Here is a 17335-nt window from a genome sequence, read left to right as displayed (position 1 = left end):
TAAGATTTTCTGCAACCAAGCACCTCAATAAACCTCCAAAACTTCTATTGACAACCTTAGTTTATCCATTTGTTTGAGGAGGATAGGAAGTACTATATTGTAGCCTAGTTCCAATCTTCTTCCATAAAGTTCTCGAGATATGAGAGAGAAACTTGGAGTCTCGATGTGATGTGATTGATTTTGGAATTCCATGTAATCGCATAATCTCTTGAAAGTAGAGATTTGTTATATTTGATGCATCCATAGTCTTTTTGCAACAAATGAAGTGAGCCATTTTTTAAAATCTCTTAAGCATCATAAGGATGGAATCTATTCTCTGTTGTGTTTTGGTCAGCCCCACAACAAAGTCCATACTTACATCTTCCTAAGGAGTTTCATGAATTGATATTGGAGTATACAAACTTGTATTTTGAACTTTTCCTTTTGATTATTGGCATGTTTGATGTCTTTTGAACTTTTCCATTTGATTTTTGGTATTTTGAACTATTTACTTTTGTGCCATAGAGTCCTAAATTTTGCGCACAAAAAATGGACCTATGAAGGTAGCTCGATCAAGGACCAATGGAACATTTGATTGTGGTTCCCATGAAATTTAATAAACATAATTTCATTGTAAATTTATCACTCCACTAAAGTCAATTTTTTGTGCACTACTAATTAAATCCAACCACATGCGGTTGATAGTTGTACCATAACCTACTAATCCTGGTATTTGTTCCCCATTAACTTTTAGGGAATCTTGGATTACTCTGTTTCCTATTCTAGAATCAAGCTAGGTGCATGCAATAATTCCTAAGCTTATCTAGATCATACAAACCTAAGAAAACATGCATATAAATTCAATTTTAGGATTTAGAACATGAGAATAGAGAACTTACCTAGATCTGGATGTTCCTAGATCTAATCCTTGCAACAAAGAACAAATCTAAAGTCGTGAAGATCTCATAGACCCGCGATTTTCCACCCAATGATTCCCCCTTGATGTTAGGCACTAAAATGGTATGAGTTTGGAGGGTGGAGGCTAGAGCTCTCTCTCTATGAAATGTGGAGAATTATGGTGGAAGAAGACTTGAAACCTTAACCCTTAAAGGGGTATTTATAGGGCTCCTATTAGGCTTAAGTAACTTAAGCCCACCTTGGGCTTGAGTTACTTAATTTAGCCTAAAATTGGTCATAATTAATTAATTAATCCAACAAGGCTATCTAATTAATCAATAGCCCAATCTAGAGATACTATTCACTAACTTGTATGCAATGGTACAAAATTATCAAAATGCCCTTATGCATATCCCTCAAAAATCGTGTTATCAAGTATATGAACTCGAACGGGGACCACTGGGAACTATAGGATAGTACTGGCTCTTTCAGAATCTAATTCTGAAGTTGATTCAATATCCCACTATAGAGAATCAATTACACTCTAGTACCTTATGTAAATAAAAAATGAGATATTAAGTGCTCGGGTTCATGATATGCTATTTGTTGTACACGGTCTCCCTATGAATTAGTGTCCGTAATCTAACAAGGTGAAAGCTATCAAACTCTTAAGATTACTTCTATCATCCTTCAATTCCAAATCCTTCTATAGTGATCAACGGACATATCCTAACTCACAAAGTACTTATGTTAAGTTCCACTTAAGGAATTGTTATGACCATAGTTTCCTTGAACAGCTCCTTAGGATCACCCAAGGAGACACTATCTCAATCCCATGAGATGCCATAGTGCCTTTATTGAGAATACCCATTGTTACCGGCTTTCATCAGTAATGACTCAATCCATAAGGAATATATGATCATTATAAGATCTCACCCGTAGGTTAAAGCCACTGCTAACTTTGGCACAAACTTAGTATTCTTTTAAGGTTGAGAGACACTACAACATCATAGTTTGGTGAAGTCATGACTACTTGATTATCTTATATCATGACTCACAATAAGTCTTGTTCAATGTATAATTATATGCACTAATGCACTCATCATATGAAACTCATACTGATGGCCAAGACCAGGCATCCCTCAAATAAGGAGGTAGTGCACTATAGCCTCAAATGAATTGCTCAAGTTTATGAACTGGTTGTGAACAAATCATCTACTTATAAGGAACCCATAATTTGGATCTTCCATGCAACTCCTAACGTACCCAAGTCATGTACAATGTAAGAGATGTAAATCAGAATGCTTATAAGGTATAATGCAAGGAATAAAGATAGATAAAAGTGCACATGGAACTCTATTAAACAAATAATAAACTTTGAATTTATTACATCATATCATGATTTTAAGGGCTTTATCCTAATAGAACTAATATACATAATTTATTTGGTATGTGGTATCCCCCAATAATTTACATCTTTACCCTTGGAGTTAAAAGTTCACCTTTTCCATAATCAACTAATGTTACCATATCGTAGAAGGATAAAACATCAATTCCACTAGTAAAATGGAATTACCATGGCTAAGGATTTACCTTGATCATGGGCATTAGAATTACTCAAAGGGGATATATTGTCCCTAACAGGATATCACAATGCCCACCTTTGGTATACATAGACTACTTGTTGAATAAACAACCACCCAAGATCACGAGAATATATAACCTCTATATGGGTTTCGATCATACATGACTCATAGCGACCACTAACCAAGACTTTAGTCTATATACCCCTTAAGGTTAAGAACTCCTACAGCATAGTAGCTAAGAGAGAATAGGTCACTTAGATAGCAATAGATATGTCCTCCATAAGTCCTGTTCATATGTAACCAAACATATTGGTATACCACCTCAGAAACCCCATTTTGATGACTAAGACAAGTCATCCCACCTACATGGGAGGTAACACACCAAAACACTAATGAATTGCCTAAGATTGCTACAAACAATAGTATCAATCTATAAGGAATCCACAATTGTGTCCTCGGTGTATCCACCTACCCTAGACTCAGTGTGAACTAATTGGGCTAATATCAATAAAATAATAAAGAGGGAGAGACTATTAATGTGCATGATACCAATGAATGAATAGGAATCATACATTACATAGAAAGGAATTCTCAATGCATATGATACTAATGAAGGAATTAGAAGCATGAATTACATTACAAATGTTGCAACAAGTCTCACCATACAAGGTGTCATAGGCATGAAAATTCTTGTATAATTTTTCATGTCTGTGCGACACTTAGACAACCCTCTAAGCCACCCTTCCTAAAGCCACACAAGATTGGATCAAAGAAACCCACACAAGGCACACACCATATTACAAGGCACTGACCCCAACTTGTATTTTATTACTTCTCTGAATAAGAATGTAAGACACATTTTTCAGCAAGACTCCCACAATAACATTGGTGAGTTCATGCTCTCTAGATTTCTATAGGAGGCTCTCCCGTCCTCTTTTTATAGAGTGGTGCCACCCACTCCTTGTTAGACTAAGAGTACACTTCCTAGTTCTACTAGGGCTCTTCTTAATAGGCTATGGCAATAACTGCTCTTACTTGGACTTTGAGTCCTACTTAGAATACAATTACAATTTACAATAGGAATAAGACTCCTACTCTTACTCTACTTGTAATCCCACTTCAAGTTGAACTCTATGTGCTGCTATTACTACTACTGCATGCACCTATATAAGCAACTCCTGTGCATGCCAAGGCCTCTTCTTGGTCTACACTTTTGAGTCTCATCCATGTCAAGGCGACCAACTGTCTCTATGCCCACACCTTGTGTCATTGCACACATGAGTTGCATCACACCTTGGCTTCTTGCCCATCGTTGCATACTTTGGCGAGGACCATGACCACCCCTTGTTTGAAGTCCACGCCTCTTCCTATGGCTACTATGACACCATGTTGTGTCCCATCATCTCTTGGTGGTTGCTTCTATGACACCATGTCGCTCCCATCATCTCTTGGTGCAGTAATAAGTCATGGCATTGTGCTCGTGACTCTTCATCCCGGCACAAGGCATTACACCCTTGTGCTTAGCATCCTGCGTCATGTCTTGAGTTGGCTTCATTGTTGTTGCATCTCCATGCGCATCCAAGCAACAGATTGTGGTGTTGCACCCATGGCTCTTCAAGCTACCTCGCACAAGACATTGTGCCCTTATGCCATTATTGAGAGGGAAGTCCGCATTATGTCTTGTGCGATTGCAACCACGAGTTGCACACAACTACATGTCGTGGAGTCCATGTGTGATTGCCAACAAGGCTGGGGGTGTGCCTTGCTCATGTTATATGCCTTGCACCAAGGTCCTTTTGGTGTGGCCACGCCTATGCTACCATGCCTCACCTTGAGTCACCTACTCCTTCTTAAAGAGCATTTCGACCCTTTTTAGAAGTTTCTAGAGGAGAAATCACCTATGTTTGAGGAAGAATAATGGATTTATTAAATAATTAAGAAATTCATAAATTCCCCAAAACCCTCTTATTGCTTGTGTTCATGCCTCGTGTGTGTGCACGAGGTTGCTATGTGGGCGACCCGTGCATGAGCCCTGTGCACTCGACCAGTACGTGTAGCTCGTGCATGCACCCCATGCGTGCTACTTGTGCATGGCTCGTGCATACGCTTCGTGTGCTCATCTTGTGCATGACTCCTCTCACCCACTTAAGTGCTACAGCCTAATGCCATAAACCCTCCACCACCTTGCCTCTTTCCTCAAGGCTTCCCATATTGGTACAAGGTGCTCACCCATGGAGCCCTTAGTACCACATGGTCCATGTTAAGGGGTTAACAAACCACACGTACCTGATGTAGTCGACGCCCTTGTTGACTTAGACTGTAGGTAGTCCTGGACTGCCTTCTCAAGTTCTTGATTCTTTGATCTGAAACTTCCATTCCAAGCAAAGCCTTCCATCTACTTGGAGGTTCCCCTCTGGGACTCTTATGCAACTTGCACTATTTCATCTTGTTGTTCATTGGTCCTTTCATTAGTGGATTCTTGCACCTCTTGCGAAATTGCATTAGGAATTCTCTCAACACAATTTGACTTGCTTCCCATTAATGCAGCAACATTGGTTTTTTGACTTGTTTCCAATCTTTTCTCCACTTGAATGGCAAAGAGCCTACTCTCTCTAGATGACTTTACCCCTCTTTGGCACCTTTCTCAATCCCCACACAAAGCAAGGTTGAGTTTCATCCATGAAAAGTAACCCGTTCAAGTGTGGAAACACCATCACTTTTCCCCTCATGAAGAACTTATTCCTTAAGATTAAGTCAGAGTTATCTAAAGGGAGACTAAGTAGACTAACCATACCTTTCCATCTGCCTACTTGAATAGCCACATCCTTAGCCAAGTCTTGTGTTTCCTGTGCCTCACTATTCATTGCCTTCAACTTGCTACCATCCTTGCACAACTGTAAGCCCAACCTTGCTGCTTCTCTGGTTGAACCCCACTATCCACTAAGGTCACCACTTTTGACCACCCATCTTGATCTTTACATTCATCTTTCTGGGTTTTCTCTGTTTGAATTGCATTCAACAATTGAAAAGGATTTATCCTTGGTGCGACGTTTAACTTCTTGTTATCACTTCCCTTTTCTGTCGCCATCCCCTTCTTGCCTCCATTCTTCTTGGAGTTTTAGGATTCCCCTTCTTTGCCTCATCTTTGTTGTTGTTGCTCAGCCTTTCTGACTCATAGAAGATGAAGCATCCAATTGATAATCGACAAGGCAATCGGTTGCCACCATGGCTATAGGCAGGTCCTACACTCCTTGACACCTCAGCTTTGTTTGGGCCTATCCTTGTAGCCCGAACATGAAGTTAAACAACTTATCAACTTCCAACATGTCTTTGATGTCGAGGATCAACGAGCCAAACTCCTTGACATAGTTGGGATAACTTATGGTAGAGGGGACTAACCTTTGGTCTCTTAATTTCCAGGATTATTCATAATAGCCATAGTTAAAAATCTTCCCATCTCTTCAATTCTTGGGTCTAATCATCCTTTTTCTTAGAACTTTAATTTCCGTCGTAACCTTTCTGATTCTAAGATAGAAGAATTAGAAAGTTTCATGTCTTCTCTTGCTTGTTTGTACTTAACCTTATCTGTTCTAAATGCGAGAACCTGGTCTTTATCTTCTTGAGGGTTATTTACAGTCAAGTCTTTCTTTCTAGTCTTGTCCCACCTTTCTGATTTATCTCCAACTTTCCCGACTAACTTTGTTTGGAAATCTCAAGTCCCTTTTGAGGTCAAATCTTTTGTTTGGTTAATGGCACACAAGAAGGTAAATAATGACTTCCTACAGTTGAGAAGGCCCTACAAAGCTCTCAGTCCTAACATTTGTAAGTTATGTATGAGTATGAAGAATTAGCAGATCATCTCTTCTTATATTGTCATTTGATGATAGGGTTGTGGCACACATTATTTCAAATAGCCAAGATGGATTGGGTCTAATTGCTTCCTTCCTCTCTTTCCCTATGAGGGAAAAAACATGTTGCTGCATCCTTAAAATGCATTCAAAAGAATAGTACATATAGGTCACTGAAAGTAGTTGTCCAATTTAAATCACTCAAAAAAGAAACTTCATGCACTATATAGGTGACCTACAATTTTTACAATTTTACATCTCTTAAAGTCAATCTGAACTTGTAAAAGGTGGAGTATGGGCATTATTTGGTAATTTACATGGGGATTGGTATTGGATAGTGAAGAACACAAAATGTACTTTCACTATTTATGGTAATATATGAAATGTTGAAAATTGTGAGAGGAAGGAGGGCATTTAAGATAGTGGTTCACCCTTGTTTTGGATGTGGGGCTTTACCTTTGTTGTTTTGGACCCTTACAATGACAATTTTGATCAATTTCTTTTATCTCTTTATTCTGTTGAAAGGTAAAAAAGGTTTATAATGGTTGTTTAAGTTAGCTTTCAAAGCCAAGGAAAGAAAAATTTGTTAGGATCTGTTGATGGTCCTCAAGAAGTCTTTGTTTCATGTTTGGTTATACCCTTTGAGAGCTTTGGACAAGAGCAGAGTCCTTTGCCGCCACACATTTTTGCCAACCTGTAGATAGTTTGGATTCATAGGAATGCTAAGAAGTTTCATGATAGGCAGAGATCCATTAAAAAAAAGGGGAAAAATGTGTTTCTTGCCCATTTTTTAGGTTTTAGTGACTTGGTGGGTTGTTGGCATTCTTTTATATAAGAGGGGCATTTTTCTTTTGTGGTGATTTGAGCATGGTGTTAGGTGAAACTTGTTTAAAGTTATATGTTCGGTGTTGCCTGTAGGGGTATGGGTTTATGAGGATCTCACATCCTTTGTTATCTTTTACTCTCTATTTATAACTCTCTCCTTTCCTATAATAATTTATGCATGCACGCATATACACAAGTATATATGTGTGCTTTTATTTACTTGTTGCTTTGTGTTTTTACATTTATCTAATGCTTACTTTTCATATGTTATTTAGTGTGTTCATCCTCAATACTTGACCATGTTGCGGCATCTACGTACTATAGCACTTGAAAATTTTAAGACTTGTCTGGAGCAATCATTGAACAGAGGAGAAGGGTTTGCTACATCTGTTCGTAGTTGTACTCAATCTTGTATGCTTGAGTTTGACCAAGATTGTGCTGGTAATGTCATATCCTTGTATTAATTTTTATTTTGATATATAAACACATGTTTCATGTCTGTTTGTTATACTTGGAAAGTAGGGTTCTCCTTTTGTCCTGTTTTGAAGTAGTATTTCTGCTTTTGGTTTTTCGGGTGCATCATCTAGCTGCTTCTTTATTTGATGTTCTTGTATACTGGGATTGTATACCAATTTTTCAACTTTAAAGAGTTTCATTTCACTAGTTGCTTGAAATGAACTGGCAACAATCCTATTATGAACCTTCCCATTTACAAGCACACAAACACTAAGGCCCTTAAGCAAATTAGCTCCATAAGAAGCATTATTTTGGTGCATATTTTGCTCATATATCTATGGTTAAATGTTTCATACTATTTGCACAACAGTTTTTAAATCAATCTTGTAAATAACCAAGTGAGAAACAGAGGTTGGAACCATTTTGCAAAATATCATGGTCAAAGCTTGTGATTTCTTGTTAGATCTTTGGATATAGTTATTGAGGAATTTTATTTCCTTTTGATTTATGATTAATGATTTGCATATTTATCATATAAATTTATAATCATCTCACTTTAGGGCATTTAATAGAGGTTTTTATTTAGACTCTAGGTTATAACTATTGAGGAATTTAATTTCATTTTTGTTGTAATTTCCATATTTATTGCTTAATTTTGAATTCGCCTCTCTTTGCATATTAACGTAGGAATTTGTTGTTGAATTCATCTCATTGGAAAGGAATTCCAAATAGTTGGTTTGGGTATTGAGAAAGAACTAGCAAAATTGTATTGTTGAGGATCCAAGTAGCTTTTCATATTACAATACCTATGATTAAATCCATTAAAGGGTTTTCGCTCCATTTAGTTATTTCTATAATCATAGTGGTGATTTTTCGTGAAATAGAGGAAATTTCACTTTATTAACCTAGAAGTACATATATTGCATTAGCATGTATAGAGAAAATATAAAATCTTAGAAATCTTTGATATTAGAGAGATACTAGGAGATATTAGGAAAATTACAATGAACCCTAAGTAAAAAATACTTAAAGACCTGTTTGGGAACATTTTTTTAAAACAATTCTCAAAAAATGGTTTTTGAAAATGGTTTTAAAAATTAGTTCTATATTATCTTCTAGAATATAAGTCTGTTTGAGAACTTGGAATATTCTCAACTTGTTTTTTGTGTTTCTGAATATCCTTTAAAAATAAATTTTATCTATAATGCTTTATTTTCAATCATTCTTCATATTTGTGCAATTATATTTTAAAACATCCTCAAACAATAAGTGAAAACAGCTAAAACATTTAAATTATGTTCTTAGAAAATACCCTATTTTCATAACAAGTTCTCAAAAAGCTATTTTCCATTAAAAAAATAAAAAATAAACCAAATGTGTTTTTAAGTTTGGAAAACAATTCCCAAACATGCTCTAAGCTACTAAACTATTTTTACACTACTCTCAAGCTAAGTCATACATATCTATAAGACACAACTTGATAAACAAATTAGTAAAAAGACTTCTTTAGTAAACATGTACTCATTAGGATCTTAAGTTTTGACATATGAAGTGATCACTTTCTTGCTTGTCACATCTTCTCATAAACTTGAGTGTCCACATTAACCAAGGATTCCACACCATTCGATAACTATGTCATCATTGCAAAATCATCTTGTTTCCACTCATTAAATCCCTTAGATTCTTTTGGTGGAGGATCTTCTATCAAGTGATTGAACTTTCCTTTTGCTCCAATATACACCCATATCACACTAGTTAACAAAAGATAATTAGGTCCATTCCATTTTGTGGAAGCTCTAACACATAGTTGTAGAACACTAGCCCACAAAAGATAACTAAAGCCACTCAATTTTTATGTATTAAAGAGCATGATATAAATTGTGAACTCAAACCCTACAAGCCTAAGCTTTTAGGAAAATTGGTAGTTCAACATCACATAATTATTTTATACCATCATTGTCTATTGAATTTCATACTGGTTCATTATTCCGACAATCACCAACTAGATAATGAAGAACATTGTATACTGAAAAAATTTGAAGTAGAGGGAAAAAAGCAATAGTTTTAATACTTGACTCATAGAGACATCCAAACACATGGAAAAGAACTAGAACACTGAGTTATTGACTCGATTGGAATCAATCCTACACAACATAAAAACAAATCAATCTAGATAGATCATACTAGAAATAAAACTATAACAACCTTAATCAACATTTATATGTTGAGGTTAGAGGGACAGTGGAGAAAATAATTTTTTTTTTTATTCTTTCTAAGGTATTAGTACAAGGCTATATATTGAACAAAAGTTCTGACTTTAAAACCTAAACAAGGAAACGAAGAATCTAACAAGTAAACAAATTAATCCTAGCAAGATTTTAAGATCTATATAATATTGTACAACTATACGACACTCTCCCTTAACTATGGAAATATATTACATGGTTAATGACTCAATCCCACTTCTTCTAATACTCCCCCTTAAGTTGGTGCAAAGATATTTTTCATTCTCAACTTGTTAGTCATTTGTTAAAATGCTAACCTTAGGAGTCCTTTAGTGAGAACATCCATCACCTGATTAGTAGTACATGTGTATGGCATGTATGCTTTGACCATTATCTAACTTTTCCTTTACAAAATGTTTATCAACATCCACACACTTGGTTCGATCATGATGGACTGGGTTATGAGCTAAGGAGGATCTGTAACTCAAGGATTGTAGAGGTAATTTTGAGGGGCTAATAGCTTTCACCTTATTAGATTATGAACACTAGTTCATAGAGATATTATATAGTAGATAGCAAACTATGGACTCGAGCACTTAGTTTCTCGTTGTAATATACGTAAGGTACTAGATTGTAGTTGACACTTTGTAATGGGATGTTGAATCAACTTTAAAATTAGATTATGAGGAAGCTAATATTGTCATATGGGTCCCAATAGTCTCTGCTTGAGTTCATATTCCCTCATGACATGGTTTATGAGAGTTGGAGTGGTTCTTGGTTCACTTATGTGCATAAGGGCCTTTTGATAATTACACAAGATTGCACAGGAGTTAGTGAACGGTATATCTAGATTGGGCTAATTGATTAATTGAAGTCTTATTGGGTTAATTAATCAGTTAAGATCATTTTTGGGCTAGATTAAGTGACTCAAGCTTTAGGTGGGTTCAAATCACTAAAGCCAATGAGAAAGCCTATAAATACCCCCTTAGGGATAAGGCTTCATCTCTTCTTCCATTCACCATTCTCCTACACATCTAGAGAGAGAACCCTAGCCTCCAACATTCAGAAATTTCCATTATCTTAATGCTAAGGATCAAGGATGAGTCATCAAGCGGAAGATCAGTGGGTTTGTGAGACTTTCTCTAAAGAACCCTAGCCTCCAACATTCAGAAATTTCCATTATCTCAATGCTAAGGATCACGAATGATTCATTGAGTGGAAGATCAATGGGTTTGTGAGACTTTCGATGACTATTACGCATTCAACAACGTTCTTCACCACAAGGATTTGATCTAGAAACTTCTAGATCTTCAATAAGCACACTAAACCTATTTTTTTCTAGATTTAAAATTGTTTTTGAATGCAATTGTTTCCAATGTGCATAGATCTAAAGCCCTAGGGAGTTTTTGCATGCACCTAACAAGATCCAAGGCCATGGAATAAATAATCTAGGATTCCCCTTTCGTCAATCTCTCACGATTACCTCTTAATACTTGAGTCTCAGATCCACTTATCTTATGATCAACTGATATACTTTAGTTCACAAAGGACATATGCCAAACCCCACTAAAGAAATTACTATGACCATATATTTCATGATCATAAATCTTTAATATCCCCTAAGGGGATAAACTATCTTAAACCTATGAGATATTGTATTACCTATATTAAGAATATTTGTTGCCACCTATCTAAACCACTAGTCATGCCATTCATAGGGAATGTATTATCACCTGAGAATCCTAACCATAAGTCAAAAGTAACTAATAACCTCAACACTAGCATAATATTTTCTTAAGGTTGAGAACCTATACAACAAAGTTGCTTGAAGTAGTCATGACAACTCGATAGCCATTTTGTCATGACTCTTCATAGGTATTATTTAATGTGTAACTGAAGAAATTTAAGAGAGAAAAAAAAAATACTTTTTTTAAATTTTCTCACACCTTTCAAACTAATTCTTGCATTGATATTTGTATATGAATGGCTAAGAAAAAGAAATCTAATCCTTGACTTTAGGGGAAAATCTCTCATAAAATCATGAAGTAAAATTAGAATAGAAAACAACTATATCACATATGTAACATCGTTGTGGCATAACTGTAGCTATAACACAGCTCTGCATATAGTTGTAACTTCTGGATTTCCACTCTCTCTCTCAAGCTTGGTTGTAAATGTTGATCATTTCTAACTTGGATCTTAAGTCTTCAAAGTTGATTCTAGAAAGCACTTTGGTAAGAATGTCTATTGTCTAGAGAGTTGTTGGAGTAAATTAATGAAATCGTCCTTTCTTTTATCCTGTCCTTAATAAAATGACGATTTATTTCTACATGCTTTGTTCAATCATGATGAACCGGATTCTTAGTGATACTTATGACAACTTAATTGTCACATAACATCTTTATAAATCTTCTATTGGAATTTTCAACTCGTTTAAGAGTCTCTTTAACCACATTCCTTCATAAATTCTATGTGCCATAGCTCTAAATTCTGTTTCTGCGCTGCTAAGAACTATAACAAATTGTTTCTTGCTTCGCCAAGTAACCATATTCCCCCATACATAGGTGCAATATCCTGAGGTTGTTCTTAGGTCAATTATGGAACCAGTCTAATTTGTATCTGAAAAAAATTTCAATCCTTCTTTTCTATGTTCTTTTGAAATAGAGTCCATTTTCTTGAGTCATTTTGAGATATCTTAGAATACGATACACAACTTTCATATGTTCCTCAGTTGGATTGTTTGTGAATTGGCTAACCACGCTGACTGAAAAAAAAATATTTGGTCTTGTGTAAGAGAGATAAATGAGTTTTCCCACAAGTCTTGGATATCTCCCTTTATCCACTAGAACACGTCCTTTGAATGTTCCTAGTTTAGTAGTTTAGTCCATAGGTGTGTTTGTAGGTTTACACCCAAGCATCCTAGTCTCCTTTAGCAAGTCTAGGACATACTTATGCTAGGAGACTACAATACCTATTTTTTTATCTAGCAATTTCCATCCCAAGAAAATATTTAAGATTCTCGAGGTCTTTAATTTCGAACTCATGGACAAGAAAACTCTTGAGCTTGCCTATTTCTTCTTCATGATCTCCAATTCTTTCCTCATAAACAATGATAATGTCAATTCTTTCCTCAGTAGTGTGTTTTACAAATAGAGTGTGGTTGGACTAACACTAGGAATAACCAAACCTCTTTATGGCATTGGTGAAATGATCAAACCAAGCTCGAGGAGATTGTTTGAGATCATATAGAGATTTTTTTAATTTGCAAACCTTGTTAATGGTTGACTCGGTCTCAAGACCTGAAAGAATTTCCATATACACTTCTTCGTTTAAGTTAACATTGAGGAAGATATTCTTGATGTCCAATTGATGAAGAGTCCAATCTCAATTAACAACTAGCGACAATAGAACACAAATTGTGTTCAATTTGGCAATTGGAGCAAAGTTTTCTTGGTAGCCAATTCCGTAGGATTACATAAATCCCTTAGCAATTATCCAAGCTTTATACCTGTTAACACTCCCATTTGCTTTGTACTTGACTATGAAGATCCACTTACTCTTGACCGGATTCTTTCCTTTTGGAAGTTCAGCAAGCTTCGATGTCCCATTCTTTTCAAGAGCTCGAATCTCTTCCTCAATGATTGTCTTCCATTCAGGTATTTGTAGAGCTTCCTAGATATTGTTGGGAATCCATATATCAGTAAGATTGGCAACAAAAGCATGATAACTTTGTGACAAACTCTTGTGGGAGATAAAGTTATTAATCAAATGATTTGTGCAAAATCTTACTCCTTTCCTTTTGATGATGGCAAATTGAGCTCATCATCTTTTGACTGATTAGGATTAGAATCAATGTTACCTAAGAGTGTCTCTTTTAGGACTGAATTCAGTTCAATTTCATGTACTAGCTTGGGATATTTTTATTGTTCTATATCTTCTTGAGACTTCTTTTTCCTTAAGTAGACAATGAACTCATTGCTATTGACAGTCTGAGATTGGTTTAGGTGAAGAGGAGTACTTGGCTTGGTGTCTATGAATTCGGTAGTTTGGAGCGAGAGACTTGAAGTGGGAGAGATAGGGTTAGAGTTGTAAACAATAACAGACTCAAGTGTTGCGGTTTAGTCATGGTTTCTATTTCCCAAAACTAGTATTCTTGAATTCTATTCTCCGCCTAAATATCAGGTTTAAAGTAATATGACTAATTTTCAAAGAATGTCACATCTATGGAAGTGTGGAACTTTTTTGTGATGGAAGAGCAACACTTATAGTCCTTCTGGTTTGGAGAGTATCCTAGAAAAATACACTTAGTGGCCTTGGGATCAAGCTTACTTCGATGCTATTGGGGAATGTGAACAAAGGCTGAGCAACCAAATACCTTTAGTGGAATGGAGGAAATGAGTCGAGTCTTAAGGTATGATTTCAGAAAGACTTTGTATAGTGTTTGGAAACTCAAGACATGAGAAGACATTCTATTGATGAGATAGGTTTCAGTAAGTACAACTTCTCTTAAAAAATTCTTTAGGACATGGGAGGAGAGTGTAAGAGCCCTTACAACTTCTAAAAAGTGTCTATTCTTTCTTTCGGTTACATTATTTTGTTGAGAAGTATCAACACAAGAACTTTGATGAACTATACCTTCTTTTAACAAGAATTCCCCTATGATAGAATTGAAATAATCTCTTTCATTGTCACTTTTCAACACTTGTATTTTGTCATGGAACTAAGTTTGGATCATGTTATAAATTTTTTTGAAAATTTGACCCACTTCTAATTTTTCATTCATCGGGAATATCCAGGAAATTCTAATATGATCATCTATAAAGGATACAAACTATCTAGTCTCTGTTATGTTCCTTATCTTATATGGTCTCCAAACATCACTATGTATTATGAAAAATGATGAGATAGTTTGTATGGTTGAATTGGATAGGACTTGCAATCATGCTTAGATAATTGACAAATTTCACACTGAAACCCATTTGAACTTTTAGTGAATAATGATGGAAAGAGTTTTTTGAGATACAAGAAAGTAGGATGTCCTAGACGATAGTGTCATTACATAACATCAGTATCTTTATTAGAACTAAAGACAGAAAAAAATTGTTTTTCACCAATTGTTGGTTGAAGTTGTCTTTCAATATAATCAATCACTATGAAGATATAGAATCCCAAACACACCTTAGTATTGTCAATCGTTTTCCTCGAATTCAAATCCTGAAAAGCATAGTGGTTTGAAAGAAATTTAGTAACACAATTCTTTTCTTGAATGAGTTTACTAATGGACAACAGATTGCAATCTAAATTTGGAACCAAAAGAACAAAGTCAAGGGTTAGGTCCTTAGAGATGACAATATAACCTGTACCGGCCACTTTTGAAAGAGAGCCATTAGCTATACGAACCGTATAATCCTCAGAGCAAGGTTTATAATTTTGAAAAATTATGGCATCTTCAACCATGTGATCAGAAGCTCTTGAGTCAACAATCCAAGGAGTCAAATTTTCCTTCTTTATTTTTAGGGTAGCAAGAAAATTACCTTTTTGAGCAAGGATCTTGACCCAATGATAGAATTGAAGGAATTTGATTCCTATTGGGACTAATTGAACATTTTTTACAACAGTTTCAATTGTTCTTTGTTGAACGAATTGGAATTAGGTGGTGTTGGGTTGTACTCAATAGTGACATGGTGTCCTAAACTTTCTCTATCATTTTAAGGACATGAAGGCTTCCAATCTGCTGGTTTCCTATTGATTTTTTAGCACATGTCCTTGGTATGACCTGGTTTTCAGCAGTGATCGCACCAAAGTCTCCCTTTTCTTGGTCGATTATCGTTAGAGAGATTGAGAGGACCTCGAGTCACTAGGGTTGAACCCTCGGTGAGAGGTTGATTGGTTTGTGACCGTACCATGACTTTCTTTCTACTTTCTTCTTGGCGCACTTCTAAGGCAACTTCTCGGATGTTGGGTAAAGGTTTAGTTCCCAATATTCTGCCTCAAACTTCATCCATATTTTTGTTTAATCCTAACAAAAAATTTGTAGGTCCATTTCTTCTTAATGATCTTCTTGTATTTGATTGCATTGGTTGGGCAGTCCCATTTGATGGTTTCAAACATGTCCAACTATTGCTAATAGCTAGGTAAAAGATTGAAATATTGAGTGACAGACAACTCACCTTAGTGTAAATCATAGAGGGTCCCTTCTACTTCAAATGCTTCTATTGTGTCTTTTGTATCGGAACAAGTCTCTCTTGCTACTTCCCAGATTTATTGTGTCGTTTCATAGAGTATAAAATTTTCCCCTATGTCATTATTCATCGAGTTAATTAACCAAGACATAACCATATTATTCTCAACCTTCCATGCTTTGAATTTCCGATTTTCTTTTGTAGGTCGAGGCATTGCACCGATGAGGTAGTCATCCTTCTCTCTACAACATATGAACATCATGACTGCATGGGACCATTGAAGATGGTTTTGCCCATTTGTTTTATGTCTAGTAATGACAAGAGTGACACCACCCGATCCTTCATTGTTTCTTAGAATAGGAGCTTCTTAAGTGGAGGTGACTTCTAAGGTTGACGAGTCCTTGGTGGCCATTTTGTATTTGGTCATGGATGGATTGAATGGTTCAGAATTAACTCTAATACCATGAAGGAATTTGAGAGAGAGAAAAAAAAAAAAACTTCTTTTTATTTTTCTCACACCTTTCAAAATTATTCTTGCATCGATATTTATACATGAATGTTTGAGATCATCTGCCCAAGAAAAAAAAAATCTAATTGATTGTAGGAGAAAATCTCTCAGAAAATCAAGAAATAAAATTAGAATAAAAAACAACTATATCACAACTGTGCATACAACTGTGGCACTGTTCTAACATAGCTGTAACACAATTGTGCAGACAACTATACATTCTAGATTTCCATAGTAACCAAATACACTAGCACACTAATCATGAGAAACTCATCCTAATGATCAAAAAAGTTATACCATTGATTAGAAGGTAGTGCACTATGACTTCTAATGGATTGCTTAAGTCTATGAACCAATCGTGAACAATGTAAGGAACCTACGACTTGAGTCTATTGTGCAACTTCTAATGCACTCAAGTCATGTACAATACCTAAATGCTCAAATATGCTACAATGCAAATAGGATAGAAAAGTGAAATTGATATAATATAAATATATAATGAATTCAAATGTTACTATAGAGAATTGGTCAAGAATCATTTTTCTTAAACTAGAGTTTGGGTTATAATTGTATATTAGTTGGCTAATCTGATTTCTGTAATTTATTAGTCAAGATATTAAAGGAAATTAGTTGTATTAGCTGTAGAGATACGTTAGTCTTCAGAGCCTAGCTGGTAGTCTTTATTTCCTTTTTTATTTTTAGCAACACCATAGTCTGTCCCTTAGTGGAAGCGTGAAAGCTCAATCCCATCTGTTCATGTTCACAAAGACAGTTGCAAGAATCGGAGGATGCGCAAGAATGAATATATGCGGAGAATCCCTTATTACTG

At 35.6% G+C, this 17335-nt stretch overlaps 1 protein-coding gene across 4 annotated transcripts in view; it reads left to right on the top strand.

Moving 5' to 3' along the window:
* LOC117924380 (protein ROOT HAIR DEFECTIVE 3 homolog 2) overlaps positions 1–17335 on the top strand; it is a 134098-nt gene that overhangs the window by 77916 nt on the left and 38847 nt on the right. For all 4 annotated transcript variants that reach the window (XM_034843004.1, XM_034843002.1, XM_034843003.1 and 1 more), the window contains one exon: positions 7411–7576. In XM_034843004.1, coding sequence (XP_034698895.1) covers positions 7411–7576 — 166 coding nt within the window. The remainder of the gene's footprint in view (positions 1–7410; positions 7577–17335) is intronic.

Source organism: Vitis riparia, chromosome 10, assembly GCF_004353265.1.
Source record: "Vitis riparia cultivar Riparia Gloire de Montpellier isolate 1030 chromosome 10, EGFV_Vit.rip_1.0, whole genome shotgun sequence".
NCBI lineage: Eukaryota > Viridiplantae > Streptophyta > Magnoliopsida > Vitales > Vitaceae > Vitis > Vitis riparia.
This window is presented reverse-complemented; position numbering and strand designations above follow the sequence as displayed.